Source organism: Morone saxatilis, unplaced genomic scaffold (genome assembly GCF_004916995.1).
Source record: "Morone saxatilis isolate NCDOM2014 unplaced genomic scaffold, NCSU_SB_2.0 Contig22, whole genome shotgun sequence".
Classification (NCBI taxonomy): Eukaryota; Metazoa; Chordata; class Actinopteri; family Moronidae; genus Morone; species Morone saxatilis.
The window spans coordinates 17,372,249-17,391,220 of NW_023339785.1; the positions used below are offsets into that span (position 1 = coordinate 17,372,249).

At 41.8% G+C, this 18,972-nt stretch overlaps 3 protein-coding genes across 4 annotated transcripts; 1 reads left to right on the plus strand and 2 right to left on the minus strand.

Moving 5' to 3' along the window:
- Positions 1–188: 188 nt before the first annotated feature.
- Positions 189–7,172, minus strand: plp1a (proteolipid protein 1a). 2 transcript variants are annotated; one of them, XM_035669884.1, is made up of 7 exons: positions 7,023–7,172; positions 4,686–4,872; positions 4,391–4,547; positions 3,865–4,033; positions 2,920–2,993; positions 2,746–2,811; positions 189–750 (listed from the first exon to the last, which is right to left on the minus strand). In XM_035669884.1, the coding sequence occupies exons 1-7, from the start codon at positions 7,024–7,026 to the stop codon at positions 586–588; spliced, it is 822 nt and encodes a 273-aa protein (XP_035525777.1). In that variant the 5' UTR covers positions 7,027–7,172; the 3' UTR covers positions 189–585. The 2 variants fall into 2 exon arrangements, with proteins under 2 accessions (XP_035525777.1, XP_035525778.1); XM_035669885.1 differs by lacking the exon at positions 189–750 and adding an exon at positions 1,225–2,335.
- A 2,622-nt stretch (positions 7,173–9,794) lies between these two features.
- Positions 9,795–14,682, minus strand: pcdh20 (protocadherin 20). Its single transcript, XM_035669840.1, is given in 4 exon segments — positions 9,795–12,317; positions 12,835–12,900; positions 12,903–12,952; positions 14,604–14,682. Coding segments are annotated over 4 exon segments (2,718 nt in total).
- Positions 14,612–18,589, plus strand: si:dkey-27i16.2 (regulator of cell cycle RGCC). Its single transcript, XM_035669841.1, has 5 exons — positions 14,612–14,798; positions 15,784–15,948; positions 16,602–16,682; positions 17,308–17,370; positions 17,962–18,589. The coding sequence occupies exons 1-5, from the start codon at positions 14,777–14,779 to the stop codon at positions 17,967–17,969; spliced, it is 339 nt and encodes a 112-aa protein (XP_035525734.1). The 5' UTR covers positions 14,612–14,776; the 3' UTR covers positions 17,970–18,589.
- The last annotated feature ends 383 nt before the right edge of the window (positions 18,590–18,972 follow it).

Genomic DNA, 18,972 nt, shown 5'->3' on the forward strand with positions numbered 1-18,972 from the left:
TTTCACCGTCAGGGGGAAAGAAAAGCCCCAATACTTGCAGCATTAAAATGAAGCATGATAACAAGTAAAACACAGGTCTTGAATTTATACCTCAAAACACACCTTGTTTGAATTTCATCACACAAGACCTTGAATCTCCTTGAATGACCAAGTATGTGTGGGAACCCAAGAGACATGAACACTGTTTATTTCCCCTTCATTAAAAAGGATATCAAGCATGCACCGCATACTGTGAAATTAGACCTGGGCAGAAGAAAAACAACTTTTATTTTTTTCATAATTTCTGCCTTTCAAACTAAGGAAATATAAAGAAAGTATAGGTTCTATATACACTGGTCAAATGCAGAACATTATTGGAATTAAGCCCAACTGTAACCTATGGGTCAGTTCCCAAATGCATTTGTACCATTTTACAATTTTAGATCTAACAATAGCCTATATCTTAATGAAAACATCAAAATAATGAAGGGAATCAATTTAACAAATACCACCAAGTTGTACCAATAAAGTGGAAAACTTTAACAACAAAACAGTATACTTTTGATGACCAGCTCAATTGTCATTGTCATCATGGAAAGGCTCTTGTCAGTTGATGTCAGGTGTGTTTGCAGGGTATGGAGAGCACAATGTCCCTCCTCTGTCTCTCTGTAGCCTACCATACAGGTCATAGCCTCTCTTCTCCTCTTTCGCCCTGTGCCTCAGCTTCCTCAGATATACCTGGTTCACAGCCAAGTGCAGGGAACAGTGCACCTGTGGACACAAGAGGAGAGAATACAAAACACCTTACAAAATACCTTGGCCCCCTAGATGTGGCGGGAAGCCAAGAATGGAGCGCCAGTGAAACACTGACACTACACCAGACACCGCACTTTCACAGACTACAAACAAATGTTTTAAGATGCACTCTTCACAAATACTTTAAAGAATATTCTTTTATTATCAAATTTTACCAACACACACAAGAAAATCAAACAGCCAGCGGCCACTGGACAAATCCACCACTCACAGCTTGGTAAAGCTTCCACCAAATAGAATAATCTACTTATTATGTTGCAAAAGGTTTTGTTAGTAATACCCAAAGTGTAAAAGTAGTAGTAAATTCGGCTACAATAAGTAAACATGTTATACAATAACTACAATAACAAAATTCCTAAAGAATTAGAGACAAAACAAAGCTGTCCTATCTCTATAAAAGTACCTCAGTCTCATGCATTAACAGCAGAGGGGGNNGGGGGGGGGGGGGGGGGACTCGCACCTCAGGTTTTAGGTCAAATAAATTGAGGTCACTCGATAATTTAGCACCTAGTGCTTTTGCAGTCTCAAGATTATGAGAACATTTCAGACCTTTCTAGATCAAACTAAACAAGTATGTCCCTTTGTCAGAAAGAAACTATTTAAAATAATCTAAAATTCCTTCAGTCCCCTTACTCTGAATCCATCATTTCCATTATTCAGTGGGGGTCATGCAGCAGCATGTGGATGAAGTTGGGTGTGTGTGTGGTTGCTGTCTCAGGAGAGCTGCATTGATGCTTTAGAGGTCTAACCCTCTCTTTGTCTGGAGGACCCCCTCCTTTGACATGTAATATAACCCTTGGCAGAGACTCGTAGCGCAGGTGGCCCCCACAACTGGGTCCTCATTGGCTAGCTTTTAAAATCGGGCATGACTCCATTGTTGAGGCTTTTCTCCAGCCCGTGAGAAAAGTCCTGAGGTCAGTGTGAGACTGCAAATGCATGCTTGTCTGCCACCATGGCAACCAGATGTGCGGGATGGTAACCATGGTAACCATGGTAACCTATAATCCCTATTCTGTGTAACAGCTGCATTCTAGCTGCACATATGTTGCAAATTGGTGGTTATTTCTTATATATGTTAATTTATTAGTTGTGTGTTATTTGTGTTTTTGAGTGCAGTGGGAACCAAAATGAATTTTAGACAGGCAAGTAACAAGAGCAATAATTTACAAATATTTTGGTGACATGGCATTGAAAATACTGAAATAAGACTTACTGCATGTAAAAGCAGCAAGCAAACATCACGCATATAAAAAAACAAAAGGAAAGGAAAAACCAAAATAACAACATTCTTCCCAATAAGAAAAGTAAAAATATAGGACATATAATGTATAAGACAACACTTAAGAGTCCGTGATCATAGGTGGTTTCTGTGCAGATGATGTAGAAGGAGAGTTGTTGCCATCCCTTTAGATCCCCATGTTGGTGAAGTAATGATAGAGCAGAGAGGAAGTTGGGGAGCCTAACACCGTGCACCTATGCCCTTTCTCCCCAGATACCGTAGAACCGCAAAGTTATAGGTGGTTGACACAGTATAGGTCAGCTATGGAAGCACAAACAGAGACAGGAAGTGTCAGAACAGAAGTGAAAAGAAAAATCCACATCCTGAAACTCTACAAATAAGAAAAAAAAATATGATTGTCTGCTAATGACATTAATTTGATAGCCGATACCACCCGTATAACAGCTTCTGTAATGGAGCATGCAAGTATAATGGGTGTAACATTTGTCTGGCTGGAAAACCACTAGACATTACGGCATTATTATGATGTTTGTGTCAGCTGAGAAAGAGGAACAGAGAGCAATAGTACAGAAGTCATCAGTCATGGAGGCCTGAGATGCCTCGCCGCCCACACTTTGAGCGTCACTAAGTCACATGAGCCATAACGCTATTGTTGTACCCCACAGTGGAAACGCAGTCAAATTGGCCACGGCTGAAGCATAATCACTCACCAGAGCCAAGAGAGTGATGCCCGCACCGGCGAAGGCAGCAATGTAGAGGTCATAGGTCATTCGGTACTGAAAGGAGGAGATTTGCATTAATGGTGATTACATGTCATCTTCATTTCATGTCAGGCAGACTGTAGAACATGACATCCAGAGCTTCAATTATTTGCTGGTTCTTACCTCTCTGGTCTTGCAAACAGTGGACAGAGTTATACCACAAGCTTTCCCTGGCACTGCATTCCATGGCAGGAGCCCTGGTAAAAATCAAATTTCTCTATTCAATTCTCTCTCTTAAGTACACATACAAGCACAACGATAAAGATGGCTTTATTCTATGTTTCTGTTATTGTCCACAAATCATATAAAAAGATCAATGCCCATGTTCATGGTAATGAGGGGACATGTCACCCAGTGCAACAGTGTGGCTCACTGTGGGATAAAAAAGGGCTCTATGGATGGGAATGTTGGTCTGGGGGTCCAGACTGAAATATCTCAACAACTATTGGCTGGATTGCTACAGAATGTTGCACAACCATTCGTGTTCCTCAGAGGATAAATCCTAATGACTTTGGTAATCGCCTGATAGTCCTTCATTGCCACCATGAAGTTTCACCTTTCCGATTCTGGTGAAATGTCTCAACTATTGGATGGATTGCCATAAAATCTGGTACAAACATTCGTGTCCCCATCAAAAGATGAAATGTAATATTTCCAGTGATCCTCTCACTTTTCAGGTTCATGAGCTGCAAAACTAATGATATTCCCATCAGTCTCAGTTATATTTTGTGTTAAGTGCTCATTATTAGCAAATGTTAGCATGCTAACACACTTAAGCATGATGGTGAACATAGTAAACATATCTGCTAAACATCAGCATGTTTGTGAGCATGTAAGCATGCTGATTTTAGCATTTAGTATCTGTGCCTAGGAACAGCTTCAGAGCTACTGGGAGGGCACAGAGGAATGCGTTTTGGTTGCACGGGCTGTTAGTAGGAACAATTCATTATTGGTTTTGGTCTTTACATGGGAATTTGTTAATAAGAAAAATATAGAGTTTTATTAGACTTATCCCCTAAACTAAAAAACATAGGTCTCATAGGTTGCCATTACTAGAGGTCTTCTTACCGTATTGCCTTGCATCAACACAGAGCTGGTTGATACTCGCTGGGGTCTCAGTGAGAACATCAATGGTGTGGCAGGTGGCGTCCATGTTGTAGAAGAAGTAGACAGGCAGGGCAGAGAAGGCAAACACCAACAGCCACAGCACAGCTAGTACATATGTCATCACTATAAACTGTATGAGGAAGGAGCAGAGTAAACATTAGGGTGCATTGTCATAATAGACTGATCCACACAAGTAATCTAAGAGAGTGTTTTTTATGAGCAGTGACTCACTTAGTGACCACATTTACTTTTTACGATTAGCTTTCCCTATTATCTCACTCTCTGTTCTCCTTGTCTTCCGACCACTCAGCCCCCCCAAACCTAACCGCTCAAACACACACACTGTATGCTTATCTTTGCATGTCCCCAAAGGTTTTTAGCAGCTTTAAGATTTTTGGCTCAGCACCCACCAGGGAGTGATATGTGTATTAATCCCATCCAATCTCTCCAATCCCCTTTACTTGTCCCACTCTGGGCCCTCTCTCACCGAGGAGCTGAGGCAGCGGCCACACATGGTGCTCCTAAACTCTCCAAAGGTTTGCTTGGCAACACTTGTGGTATAGAAACCCTCCGCCAACAGCACGATGCAGTAGAGGAAGAAAAAGGAGGCCAAACCATAGATGACATATTGGAAATATTGAATGCTGAGGAGATGCAGAAAAAGAAAATTCATGGTTACAAAGAAAATAAACCTTCTGAATAGAAACTACAACTTCAGAAATCCCATGGTCAGGGTAAAAAGATCTCATTCAAATGATGAAAGTTTTAAATTTACCACTCACATGTAGGCGAGGGTGATGTAGTCCTGAAGGTTACGGGCAAAGTAAGTCTCGATGAGTCTCTCTGTCTCTGTGAGTGCCTGGTGCCCACAACCGCAGAAGAGGGCAATGCCAGAGAAACACAGCAGTGTGGCAACCAGGGAGCAGTACGGCACCCCACCCAAACAGCGCATACAGCAGTCATAGCAACCTGTTAGTTAAGGCACAGCACCGTGAAAGTCAGGGAACATAATTAACTGATGCAATATGACAGACAGCACAGAAGAAGTACTCTGTTCCAAAATACAAATTATGCACAGTATATACAGTTGAGGCTTTCTTGACTTAGTTAAGTTAATATGGACATGCTGTGCTAAACCAACAAAACGTTTGCCTCAACCAAATTATGAAAAAAACAAACAAAAAAAGACAAACAGCAAACATTTGCTCACTTAAGTGGTGGTGTCCATGCAAATAGTTTTGGTTGTGACTTCTCAGGTTTGGGAGATCCCTGTGAGTTTTTCTTCCCAAATATTGATTAATCTATTATTCTTTATTCTAGAAATTTCCAGAAATAGTGATTAAAAGGACCAGTGTGTAGAATATAGTGGCATATAGCAGTGTAGTTGCAGATTGCAACTTCCCCTTCCTAGTGCAAAGAAGAAACTACGGTGCCCGCATAATGTGATAATGTGCGTACTGGACTACTGTAAAAACATGGCGGCCTCCATGGAAGGCAACCTGCAGCCTCTGTAAATGAAAACGGCTCATTCTAAGGTAACAAAAACATAACTTCTTTCCTTTATTTTCAGGTGATACATGAATGAAAGCAAATGATATCACAAGTCGTGGAGCTAAACTTTATGTACAGAGTAACAGGAACTCCGGATTCTTTTTAATTGGTGTGAACACCACATGGAATTTCATTGGAAATGAGGTGGAAGCAGACAACTTGGAGATTTCTCAAAACCTGGGCACATAAAACCAAAACAACCAGCATGCCTAGAAAATGCTATAGATTTTATTTAAAAATTAGAACCAACTATTTTTTAAAACATTTGCTAATTCTACTTTGTCCCTACGGATGGAGCTGCAGCTGTAAACACTCCTTTATTAAAGCTGTGCATTCTCCCTAATAGTCATGTGCTGTTTGAATGGATGCCAAGGGCCAAGGGCATGGGGATGTGTCTGCTCTGACCCCAGCTCACACCCTGACTCCATTCACCACCCAGCATGGGGAGTGTGAGAAAAGGGGGAGGACGGAGAGGAGAGACAAAGTGAAAGAGAGAGAGAGGCTGCTTTTGTGACTGCAGAGACAACAGTCTTTGTCCCACAGCATCATGGGGGTACAAGGGCCACCAATGTCAAGCAAACAAAGACCAGAGGCACCTCGATGCTTGACACACACAGCGCACACATGCACACACTCATAGACTTCCTTCTGGAGAGACATGGGAACAAGAAAGCGATAGTGGGGAGCTGTCTGTGCTGGAAGAGGATGGAGAAGCAAATCTATAAACAAACAATGCAACTGTGTGCATGTGTGCCATTACACGCTTGCATGCGTGCATCCACACAGACACGCACAATGGAAGCAGACAGACTGTGGTTGGTACCATTACAGTAAACACAGATGGCAGGAGGGGCAAATAGATAGCTCTTTAATTGAACACATCTACATGGCTGTGTTGGCTGTGTGTGTGTGTGTGTGAGTGAGAGAGAGGCAAACTGTGCTCACTGTCATTTTACTATGCTTGAAGAGTGAGTTTAAAAAGCTAAACTGAGAAAACTAGCAAATATTTTCAGTATTCTTACATTAGGAAGCACTTTGTGTGTGCGCAGAGTTGTGGTCATCACAAGCACAAGTAGCCCAACAACATAAACCAGAACATGATACCCCCAACATTAACGCGCATGCCTTCAGAGACACCTTGTGCCAATTAACTAATTAATGCTGAAGCCCTGTCAACCAAAGCTGCCCACAGTCTCATGATAGTGACTCAAATGAAAATACGGGCCTCGTCCTAGCAAAAAAAAAAAAGAAAAGAAAACATGGCCGAGGCCAAGTTTGGCTCTTTAAAAATTGAGAAAGATTGCGACCGAAAGCAAATGCGACAAGGCTCCTCTGAAAGTAGTCCTGCCATCTCAAGCATGAAATAAATCTCATCATATCAGTGGTGCATCAGCCGGTGAGTGGCCGACCTCTAAACTGACAAAAAACCTAATAACTTGTGATGCCCTCTCACAGTCCCATCCATATCAGCGTGCAATCACTTCAAATAAAATGCAGATTTGATAATGTGAAGTATTCTATCTGTTAAAAGCTAATAGAGGTAGATTCGAGTAGCTGGAGTTTCTTACCCATGTCTGGAAGGATGCGTTCAGGACTTGTTGGCTACTGCTGCTGCCTGCACTGCAGCTGGTCCGCTGATGATATGCGCAACTTGTCTTCGGCCCCCGTATATCAATCTCAACTCTCTTTCTGTTCCCCCAACAATGGACAGACCCGCTGATGACTGCGAGTGAAATCTTAAAGAAACAATGTCGCTTTTCAATGAACTTCAAGGCGGAGAATAATGAGGAGGTCAAGGTTCTTACGCTTGCAGAAAGGTCCTCAGTTCATTGTTGACGCATATTTGCATATAGAGAGAGAGAGAGCAACTTGCAATTTATGCAAATACAGAAGAAGGAAATTTACTAACTTTCCCTTTACTGCAAGTTGGATATCCCAACTCTAGGCCATGCAGTCCCAGGTTTGCCAAGGCCTTTTGTTAAAAAACAACAAAACATGGCAACTGATGAATAAAACCAAATGAGAAACAGCTCATGAATCATGCAGATGGTCTATGATGAGATGCTGCATGCCTATGGACAGTCAGGGTATGCTCACCAGTCTTTGCTGTCAGCTAATGTCTGTTTGACTGCAGTGTCTGAGGTACTGAACAGGAAAGATCTGATATCCCAGCTGGCTACGCTGATATGGGCTTTACCATTTATCTCTATCCATTTAGTTTTGGAATGTGCCTTTTAAAAGCAAGCTCAGACTGGCATTCACATACCATGGATATGTGGATAACACAACTTTTGATAAAGTCAAATATTCCTTTTCAAGCTGGATGGTTGAGGACCAATGAGGAGTATTTTCAGCATCACTACATCAAGTTTCTTTGATAACAAAAACATCACTAGTATTTTAATTGGACTCAATTGTTATGTCATTTGTGATCATAAAACCCCTGATGTGTATCTCAGAAATAATCTACTGGGTATTTGGTTCTGTGCCAGCTGGTTTCTTTGTCCATTTCAGCTCATGCAACCCCATAACCCACTATCAAATGTTCAGTTTGAGAAAAAAAAAAGATTAAAATGAGATGTGCTGTGAGTGGAGTGGAGCAGAGCAGCGTGCAGCAGGGAAACATCACTGATCTCAGGCGACCTGACTGTGGCGGAGTGAGAGACTGTCCTCTGATTCATCTCCACCCTCTGGCCAAATACCAGAAATAAAGAGCCAGATTTGGCTTCATCTGTGCCCAGTAGATGGCAGGCTTTCCCCTGCCACAGCACTTATACAGTTGTGTCCGTCAATACTGTTAATTTTCTCAGAAAAGTCAGTTTTGTTAAGAAGCATGGCTAAACATAAAAAAAAAATATCCACTGTCAGAATGTTGTCAACCAGGTCAAAAATGTCTCTTTTGAACCACAATGATGCTGTTTATACATTAGGTTGTACATGTTCTACTGGAATCTGACAATTACAAATTAAAGCAGCATCTTTACATAAGGAATTATCCTTTATAATTATTTTCCATAAGGAATTATCCTCATCTAAAGATGCTCCTTTAATTTGTAATTTTGTTATGAGGCTCTCTATTTCCTCTCAGCTAATATAGTTAGTCTCATTTTACAACCCTATTAGATTATTTATTTTTAAGCCGCTAGCTGCTAGCTGAGAAGTCCTCAGAGAAACACCACTCATGTTATACAAGCCCTGTTCTCCACTAACCAGGTTGTTGTACCTTGTGTTTTACAGGCTCTGACTCGTGGCTTTCCTCCTTTCCTGTAACACAGGTGTATCTTAAAAGGATTGTTCAATAGTTTATGATACAAAGATATGCAAAGATAAGAAATGTTTTCCTTAGTGAAAGCTAAAACAATTAGCCTGCCCTCTTTGTGTAATTGTGTGTTCACAGATTTGCAAACACATTTTACCTTGACGCGTTCATACTTAATGCATCACTAAACCTGGTTTGATATCTCAATTGTTCCCCAGCATACAAATGTATCACTAACACATGAGAGCAACTACCTTTTGTAAAGATTTCTTTTGAACGCGGTGTGATTTCACTCCCAACATCTGTCATCAAAACAACAAGCCTGTTATTGGCTTACTGGGTGCAGCACAGTAGGTTTTCTGCTATTTGGGTGAGATGCTGTTCCGTGTGTGAGAAGCAGCATTATCAGGTAACAGGTGTGAGGCGGTGACTTGAGATGGCGGTGTGCTTTCCCTCTGCCGCCTCTCACCTGTCCACAGCTGTGCTCCGCCCCCTGTGGTCATCTCAGAGTTGTTTCTTGAGAGACTTTCATCACCTCCCCACTGGAGGAACATTAAACCCTTTTGTGGGTCTAAATACCTTAGACTCCCCGTCACTCAGAGTTAGAAATCTGAGAATGACCCAATTAACTTAGCGGGCCATTACCTCAGTCTTCTTCACGCTGTAGAGGTCATAAAGAATGATCCCTAAAGAGGACTCTGGTATTTTAGCAATACCTTGCTGTGATATAATCTATGTTTGTGACTAATGCTGTGCACATCACCTGTGTCATTACAGTTCTACAGTTCATGCACAAGGACTCTGCTGGTAACCCAAATATTTAACTTATCAGATCACCTTTTATAAACTTTGCCAGTAACTTACAGGGATCTTTTATTAGACAATGAATCAACTTTATTTTCACAGAATTGTGCAGTTTTGCTGCTGACAGAATTTTGAATACACTATCAGAATAATTCAATAAATTTGAGTATTAAAATACAAGAAGTCTTTGACAAATATTCAGAATGTCTTTAATTCACAGACGGATTTCATTACTTGACACAGTGTGAGTGAGGATTACATGCAATGCTTCATTCTGTTACTCATCAGAGTAATATTTGTGTGTGATCTGGAGTGGAATCTCATTCTCCTCAATATTCCCCCTCTTGTTCTGCTGTAGATCTCTTCTCCTTTGTTTCAGGTATAACACTGCAGTCACCACAAGTAAACATGTGGATGCCAGCATCATACCCAGGCCTAATAGCAGTATCAGCTGAGCCGATCTTGTGTCCTCCACCTCACAGATGGGGGCCTTTGAGGGGCTGTAAAACAAGTCAGATGCCCCTGTCCATGTGGGCACCCTGTCCAAATGGCAGGGCTCCATGCTCTCATTGACCAACAGATTAACCCAGACAGTGGTATAAAGCGGAGCTGGTTTCCCCCCATCTCTGACCACAATGAACAGGTGGTGCATTCCCAGGTGTTTTTGTAGAAGTTGCTGCGTTACGGTGATGTTCCCTGACCTTGAATCCACCCGGAAGGGGCTCCTGTTTTGCACTGGCTCTGGCACCACAACAGTGTATGTAATCTCCGAATTCAGCCCTGAGTCCTCGTCGATGGCATAGATCTTTGTTACCATGGTGCCTGCAATGATTTCTGGAGAGACAGTCAGGCATGAGGAGTTGCTGCTGGGAAGGATCACTTTTGGCTGGTTGTCATTGATGTCCTCCACAAAGATAGTTATCCTGGCAGTGGAGGTAAAAGAGACTGGGTGCCCATGATCGCTGGCCAGCAGGTAGAGTTCATAGCGGTCCTCTGTTTCGCGGTCCAAGTTGGTGGTGGTGCGCAGTGTCCCCTGGGTGCTATCCACAACAAAAGGTCCACTGCTGTTTACAACATGCAACTCTGTGTTCCCATTTTCCCCTTCGTCTGGGTCTGTCACCCTTAGCACCCCCACCTGGGCGAATGGCGGTACATTCTCAGGGGTGAAAAAGATAAAGTGAGGGGTTAGAAAAACAGGTGCATTGTCATTCTGGTCCAGAACACGAATGGATACTGTGGCCACGGACTCCAAGGGGGGAGAGCCTGTATCTTGTGCAAACACAGTGAGTTTGTGTACACCCTGCTGTTCCCTATCCAGAGAAGCTGATACAGACAGTTGCCCAGACTCAGGGTCAATGTTAAAGATGGTAGATGTGTGTTTATCCAGCCTGTAGGTCACCCTGCCGTTGTATCCACTGTCTGCATCTGAAGCTGAGACCCGCAGCAATGAAATCCCTGGTTGGTTGTTTTCCTCCACCTCCAGCTCATAGTGAGACTGGAGGAAATGTGGAGCATTATCATTGACATCTGCCACTATCACCCTGATCACATACCTGAAATGAGCGGTCCCTTCAGAAGATCTCCCGTGCACTAGCATAGAAATATTATGTTCACTTTTCATCTCATAGTCTAGGGGCTTTGATGTGGAAAGAAGATATTTGCCATTCTGTAGGCTCAAAGTGAAAGGCACTTTGCCCTCAATGGCAAGAGATGAGTCTCTAAAGCTGCTGTCACCCTCAAGCTCTAAAACGGCTAAGGCAGTGGGGGGCTGGTTCTCTAGTAACACCATAGTTTGGTTTTGATGCTCCACTATGAACCCGATCTTGACAGTCAGCTCTTGGTCCGCCTTGGGGAGCACGGATACAGTTACCTGAGTGTCTGCTGGGGGGCAGTGATGGCCGCTAGCTAACACTTTCAACAGCAACTCCTCTGAGTTGTCACTCTGGAGGTCTTGTGTTAGTCTGATGTACCCAGTGAGGCTGTCGAGGCTAAAGAGCTTCTTGGCCCGCTCAGAGACTTTGGGACTGAGGGAGTAAATGATGGCAGCATTTGGGCCTAAATCTGGGTCTGTGGCTCTGACCTGAGCAACTAGCATGTTCTTCGGGGAGTCTCCGGGGATGGTGACACTGCGGGGGCTGTCAGAGCTAAAGCTTGGACAGTTGTCATTAACATCTGTCACTGTGACTATTAAAGTTGCTGTAGCACTTAAAGAGTCTGAGCCGCAGTCGGTGGCCACCAGCACTATCTGATACAGGTCCCGAGTCTCCCTATCCAAAGCTGTTTGCACCACCAGCATGAGAACAGACCCGTCTTCCTCGACTTTTAAACTGAAAACTCCATCAGAATCTTGTAGGTGGTAATGCAACTCGCCGTTAGGTCCAGCATCCCTGTCCTGAGCCTGGTCATCCAATAAGAAACTGGTCCCCACAGTCACGTCCTCAGACACCTTCAGGTGTATTTCACTGTTTTCGAAATGAGGTGCATTGTCGTTGATGTCCTCTATGATCACAGGAAACTGTATAAGGTCTCCTAAGGGCCCCACGACAGCATTGTGTAGAATAATGCATTCCTCAGCTTTTGTCTCCTCGGGGCACAGGGCCTCGCGATCCATCTTTTGCTCAGTGGTGTAGAAATTCCCCGTGTTTTTGTCCATCCACAAATACTCCTGGGTGAGAAGCTGGTACGGAGGTGAGAAGTGTTTACTAAGTGACCCAGCCAGAATACCAGAATCCTGTTCCTCTGGGATAGAAAACCAGACAGAACCACATATCTGCCGGAGGTGGACCACGACCAGCAGATTCTGATAAGAGAAGAAACAAACTGTGAAAACTTTGATAAACACCAAGATTTTGGTTATGACATAACAGTCTTTTTATTGCGCTCAAAACTGACAGAGTAAGGTTTTCGCTGGTGGTGATAAGGTTTAAACTTCATGCCTCAGTGAGCCCTTTTAAAACCAGACAACTGCACAATGAAGGTAATGTGATGCCCCTCACTTATCTTCAACCAATTACTCTCATACACAAATAACACACAAACAATAAAAATATTTTTTTTTGTGTGCATTTTCACAAATATTTTATCAGTTTTTCTTTTAATATTTAAGAGGCTCCGAGTGAACATCATTTTTATATAACCCCCAAACTCTTCAGTGCTTCTCTGAGTGCTCTATCACACATTCAGTGTATTTATATCTTTTAAAATCGCACACTGAAGAATAACATTCAAGTTATACCCTTTCACTCCATAGAAACACAGAGACAGTAATTAGATACCATCAGAATGGAAAAGCCTTAAATTGCTTTTGACTCACTGACCTGCAGTAGTCCAGCCCAGTTCATATTATCAGGAGTCCCATGGCCCATCGCCCTCACACATGTTACCCAAGTTCCCAGGCAGAGAGTGAGCGCTGAGGACAGAAGCAGCAACCTAAACCTGCAAGGCATAATTCATTACATGCCCCTCCTACAAACACTTACCTTGCGTGCCAGACTGACACAGGAGTGGTCAGAAGAACAACAGGTTTATCTGCATGAGATGAATAGATGTATTTGAAGCAACTCGTGAAAAAAAAAACAATGAGTAAGCATGGGGCTTATGTTATGTACATATCCTTTATTTCTTCTATCTTTTAACTATATGGGACAGGATTTATGTGCTAATACCAAATGTGCTTACACACTTTTTATTAGCACACCTGCCACCTTTTTTTAACTACTTCATAATGTTTTAACTGCCTCCGGATCATTTTTCTCTTCCGGTGCTGTTTTCTTCTGCCCAAATTTCCAGAAGCCTTTATAACCCTTGGGATCAAGTCTCTATAAATAACACCAATAACAGTGTTAACAATGCTTAACTGTTGCTGCATTCACATGGGAACATACTGTATATAGACATAAATTGGAAGTTTCTTCTATAGGTGAACATCAGCGGTAAAAAGTAACTACTCAAGTACAATTTTGAATTACATTTCAGAGAGTATTATTGTAACTTTTATTGCATTATATTTATCAACACCTTTGGTTACTAGTTACTTTGTAGGTTTCCCATTGTTGAAAATTCTGTTTCTTTTTTAAAACATAAATTCTATTCGAATACATTTACCTATGCTGTTCTTACTATATGTACTGTATCTACAGTAGACGGTCATATCCACCTACCTCATGTACATAAAGATAGTATGTGTTTGTACATTGAGAGCAGTGTGTGTGTGTGTGTGTGTGTGTGTGTGTGTGCGCGCACATACCTGGCCAGTAAAAGTGATTCTAATTCTGATTCTGATTAAATTAAAGATTCAAAACGTATTTTAAAATAGGATGTATTTTCATGCCATAAACTTCCCAACAGTATATTAAGCAATGACAACATTAAAATTCTACACAATAATGCATACATTATAACACACCGATATAATATGATATATAATTGGTAATACTATTTAATAGGGGTTATTCTGCATTATATGTGCTCTGTTGGAGTATTTTACACTGTGGTATTATCATTACTTTAGTAAAGGATCAAAATATACCACTATTGATATAGGACTTGAACAGCTGTTTTGTGGGAGGAATTGCACATCAGGGGCCTCTGTCGACAGAGCAGAGTACTGCACCGCTTACAGCAAAATTATTTATTTAAAAAGTTGGGTTTTAATGCATTAACAGACCCTGTTTTTTTAACCCTTTTTTTATTTTCAAGTAAAAAGGTAATACGTGAGTATCCACCACACAGAGAAAAACTCAGGTATACATTCACACAATGAAAACTATGTAGCAAAGTAAAAAAGTCCCAACTTTTGATTTCACCATGTGATCATCATCATCAGTTTATATTCCTAAATAAAGCCTCGCTCAAACTCAGAAGAACACTTTAAGGTCCTCTGTAAAATCCTATTGTAGCAAGCTGCTTGCGCCCCAAACAGGATAAATCGCTTATTAAAAAACGGGTAACTTTTAAAGTCTACACAAAGTTTCCGTCTTATTTTGAAAGCATGGAGGGGAGACAGACTGTAAGCCTCGACCTGAGTTGCGTAACGGATTATTTCTGTCTCATTTGCTTATGCTTTTCCTTTCAACTTTCCGCCCACTTTTTCCAGTTAAGACCAGAGCAGCTGCAGACCTTTGAGGTTTCTCTGCGACCTGATTGGCTGCTCCGGCCCGCTGCATGAGCGGGTGTGGAGGTGCTTTATAATAAACTGCATCAGCTTGTAACCGTTCAGACACACAGCAGCCCGGTGGTGTTTTATTTCACTGCTCCAACATGTCCTCAGAAATTAACACAGGTGAGTCCAACGACTACTTGAGCCATTAAATGATGATGCAGTGATGTTTGTGATCATAACAAACAGCTAACACCAGTGTAAAGCTCTTAGAGAGGCTGTAACTTTTATTTTAACCTCTTAAAACCCCAGACCTTGCCTACCTTTCACATTATATTGATGTAAATTAAAGTTACACTGAGGGAGTGAGCAGTTTTTTTTAAACTGTAGTCTGCTATGTTTTTAATTGACATGTTTTACACTATATTCTATTTGTTGGTATGTATTCCACAGTCTACATGGCACATATCTGTATTTTTTATTATTCAGTCAATATTTCTTGGATGCTGTATTCTTTCACAGGTTTTTAAATCATTTTTTTTCTTGCTGTGTCCTGCTACTTTTTGCCTTTCCATAGGGAACTGTTAAAGCTCTGTCATATTCATGTTAGTCTAATAAAATAACTGATGAAATGGTGGGTAAACTGAAATGCGTTCATCCCATACTGCCTCCCTTGTTTTATGACTCTGTATTTATTCAAGAAATGGCCGAAAGTGTCTCTTTATTACAGCCCAAAGCATAGAACTTGGACTTAAAATGTAATATTTGTTTATCACAGTTTGCAGACCAGGTGTTTTACAGGCTGTTAGATGTTTTATATGCCGTATGGGCTGTTAGCTTTATTATCATACATCAAGTTATCTGATACAACCCACTGACATAAACGTCAGCTGCAGGGTTTGGCTTATAGCTTCTGTTTAATTCCATTCTCATCCAGAAGTCAAATCTTAATGATTATAATCTTATATTTGGGACATATCCAGGATCTTTGATAGGTTTTCTGTTTGTTTTATATAAAAAAAGGCTATTCTAAATAAACGGGTCTTTAAAATGCAATTTTTTTCGCAACCCTACTAATGTACTTTTGGAAATAAACTGGGATGATCTTAACATTTCCTTTCAGTGGAGTAATGTGGTTTCTCTCCAACTGCTCTCACATTTTCCGCAGACTTAGAGCTCGAGCTGGGCGAGTTGCTGCAGGAGTTCCAGGATGTGGTGGAGGAACTGAAGGCCCCTTCTCAAAGCAAACCTCATGCGTACCAACACGTTCTGCACGAGGCCAAAAGTCGCACAGGGCTGGGGGACGACAGTGGAGTGGAGGACTCGGATTACAGTGAGTGACAGGATCGTCACCCTAGAATAATGTTACTGTGATCAAGATAATGTTTGCTTATTGTTCAAAGTGCTAGTGCATCATTTGCTGGTGAGTGAGGTTGTATGAAGTCCCCATGGGTGCTGGTTAAGCCCCTTTATCATCCCAAACAACTGCTGCTTGACACTTTTAATTTGCATGAAATTAGTGGTACAAGAGGACACCTCCCTGTACACTTTTATTAAAGTGTCTGTTTTGCTCATAACAATACTGTAGCTGCGTACTGGAAAAAATTGCAATTATGGATAACCCATCTCCTGTAATTGTCTGGGTTTTTTTTCTGTTGCTGTTGTGTGTTTGTCGACGTTTATGAGATAAAAGAAGAAAGTGTGTTTTTCTGCTCCCATGCGTCGTCATTATTGAAAGTATTTTGGCCCCCTAACGCTTCGAGAGGCAGGCCGCTTTCAAAAAGCTGACACTCGGGAGTCGCTAACAGTGAACACGTGTTTACCTTCATTTTAACTCCATGTTATCATCATTATATGCAACTCCAGCATTGTGTTAAAATTGTTGTCGTTGTTGTTGATCATTTGCATCGGCTGGCCTTAGTGCTTATCTTTTTTTTTTATTGTCTCCACTCACTCCCTCATTGCCTCCCTCTCCCCCCTCCTCAGGCAGTGAAGCTTCTTTGGGAAACAGTTTGAACACCAGCGAGGAGGAGCTTCACACAGCAGGCATAACGCTGGCACCGAAAGGTACTAGAGTCTCCCATCAGCTCCATCTCCATCCAGATAGCCCTCAGTCTTACAGCGATCACTATCCCTTTTGCTCTGATCACTGTCACAGCTACACAAAAAAACTCTCTACATTAGGCTGGGAGCTCTGTTTTTTAACACAACAAAGCCCCTGCCGCTGTGACTGCAACATCTCAGCCCCCCCTCTCTCCAAGTCTCCTGCAGGGGTTATTTGTGCTGTTATGCTATGTGGAGACTGGCTCAGGTGTGTTTAAATGACACAGACTACTGTTAAATATCAATAGATGAAAATGAGAAGGGAGGTGTCATTCAGTCTGTCTGTGTTTACACAGAATACCTTAACATATTTACAACAGGGATCCTGGTTGGATTCGCAAGCTGTCCAGGTTTTATAGCGCATAAGATCAGCTTTATTTCAGTTTGTAGAAAAGGATCTAAAATTTTTTTTGCCGGTCCAGAAGCAGTTTGGTTCAGTACAGTAATTCTGGGACTTAGATTAGTTTTCAGCTTTTGGGTCCAAAGGAAATACCATCGAACTGAGCCGCATTTCTCCACAAAAATGTTCCACTGCTGTTTTTTTTTTCTGTAGCTTCTCAAATTCCTTCTTTCTGTCCTCTTTCTGCAGCCAAGCTGGGAGACACGAGGGAACTTGAGAGTTTTATCAACATGTTGGATAAGGAACTTGCAGGTACATATTTAAGAGAATTACACCCCTACCCCAATCACTCAATGTTTTCTTTATTCATTTTCCACTTAAGCTGACAAGCCAGCAGGCTGCGGTGTGTAATGCTGGCGGAGACGCTGACAGAGTAGATGTTACACATTGAAAAACAGTGCGTAGTAGTAGCCACTTTGTTTCTACCCTTTACTCCAACCCCCCTCCCACCCCAGTTTATCTCTGAGCACCTCTTGTGTGTAAATGCCATGTCTGGGGACTCAGGTGGACTATCTACACAACCTTTAGTGATAAAAGCAGACTTCACTACACAAGCATCAGGGTCCTGCTATCAGTACTAAAGCAGTGGTGTTTCAGAGGCCCGTGAACACATGCATGGCCCTGTGCACACACACGAACCAAAAAGAACAAAACATACATCCTCTGCTATCAGTTGTCTCTGAGAGAATTAATGGTACAAATTAATTGTAACTCCCCCTGTATCTTTACAAGGCTCACTTATTAGTCAGTGCATGCTTGTGTGTGTGTTAATATGCCTGTGTGCTTGTTCTCATGTTTTGGCTCCTGAGTTTTTGTATTTTTCTCTTCTTCTCTCTTCTGCAGAAATGTGAACTGGGAGCCACATAGACGGGGGGAGAAAGAGGCCGGGGGCGACATGGCCGGCTACTGCCAAGCAGACAGGCAGATCTACACCAGAGCAGATCTGAGGGAGCAAAATGCTCCCCTGGCTGCTCCGGGGGAAAAGGTTAACATCAGAAATTAAAAGGGCACTCTATTCCAAAATGCAAGAACACCCTCAGACCCCATGGCGACGCCGCATCCAGCCAGCAAGACGATGTCCCCGCAGCATCAGATCCAAGATGTGTGACATATTCCTGAAACTAGACAAAGCTGCCATCTGTCCAGGAAGAGAAAAACGCTGCTGAATGTATAGGAAGCATATTTCATGCCACATTTAAAATTCCCACAAGTATTATTCCAGTAAAGGGCCCTAAATCCTTAGTGCCATATTTTTTGATAAAGGGGGCTGATCTTTGTTTAGTTCAAAATTACTAATGGCACTTTAGTTTTAAAAAAAGTCCAAGGGGTTCAGCTCTGCTGTGTAATATCAAATGTCATTTATGTGACAACATTTCGAGTGTACAGTTCTTGTTAATATTCTTTTTTTAAATATGAATTGTTGTACAGATGAATGCACATATAAATAAAGCAACATTTTGATTGAATGTCATAATATATTTCATTTCTTTTGTTGATATATATAAAACTAAATTTGATCTTGCTCCGGATTCAGTGCAGAGAGACTGCTGGCCTTGATGGCCACATCTGATTCTATATACACACACAATGTTGAAAGCCTTTCACTTTTCTAAAAAATACTCCTGACAGCACTGACAACAAATTATATTCAATGTGCCTACGCCTTCACTATCCCATAAATTGACTGTTGCTACTGTCACACCAAATGTCTCAGAAGCCCTTCACCCATTCCTCTTTGTTTGTACCTATGCTTCCTCTATGTCTGTTCTGATTGCGCTTTGAGTTTCACTTCTGCCACCAAATCAGGAAACCCACAAATTTAGCTCAGACACCATATGAAGACAGCTTAAAAAG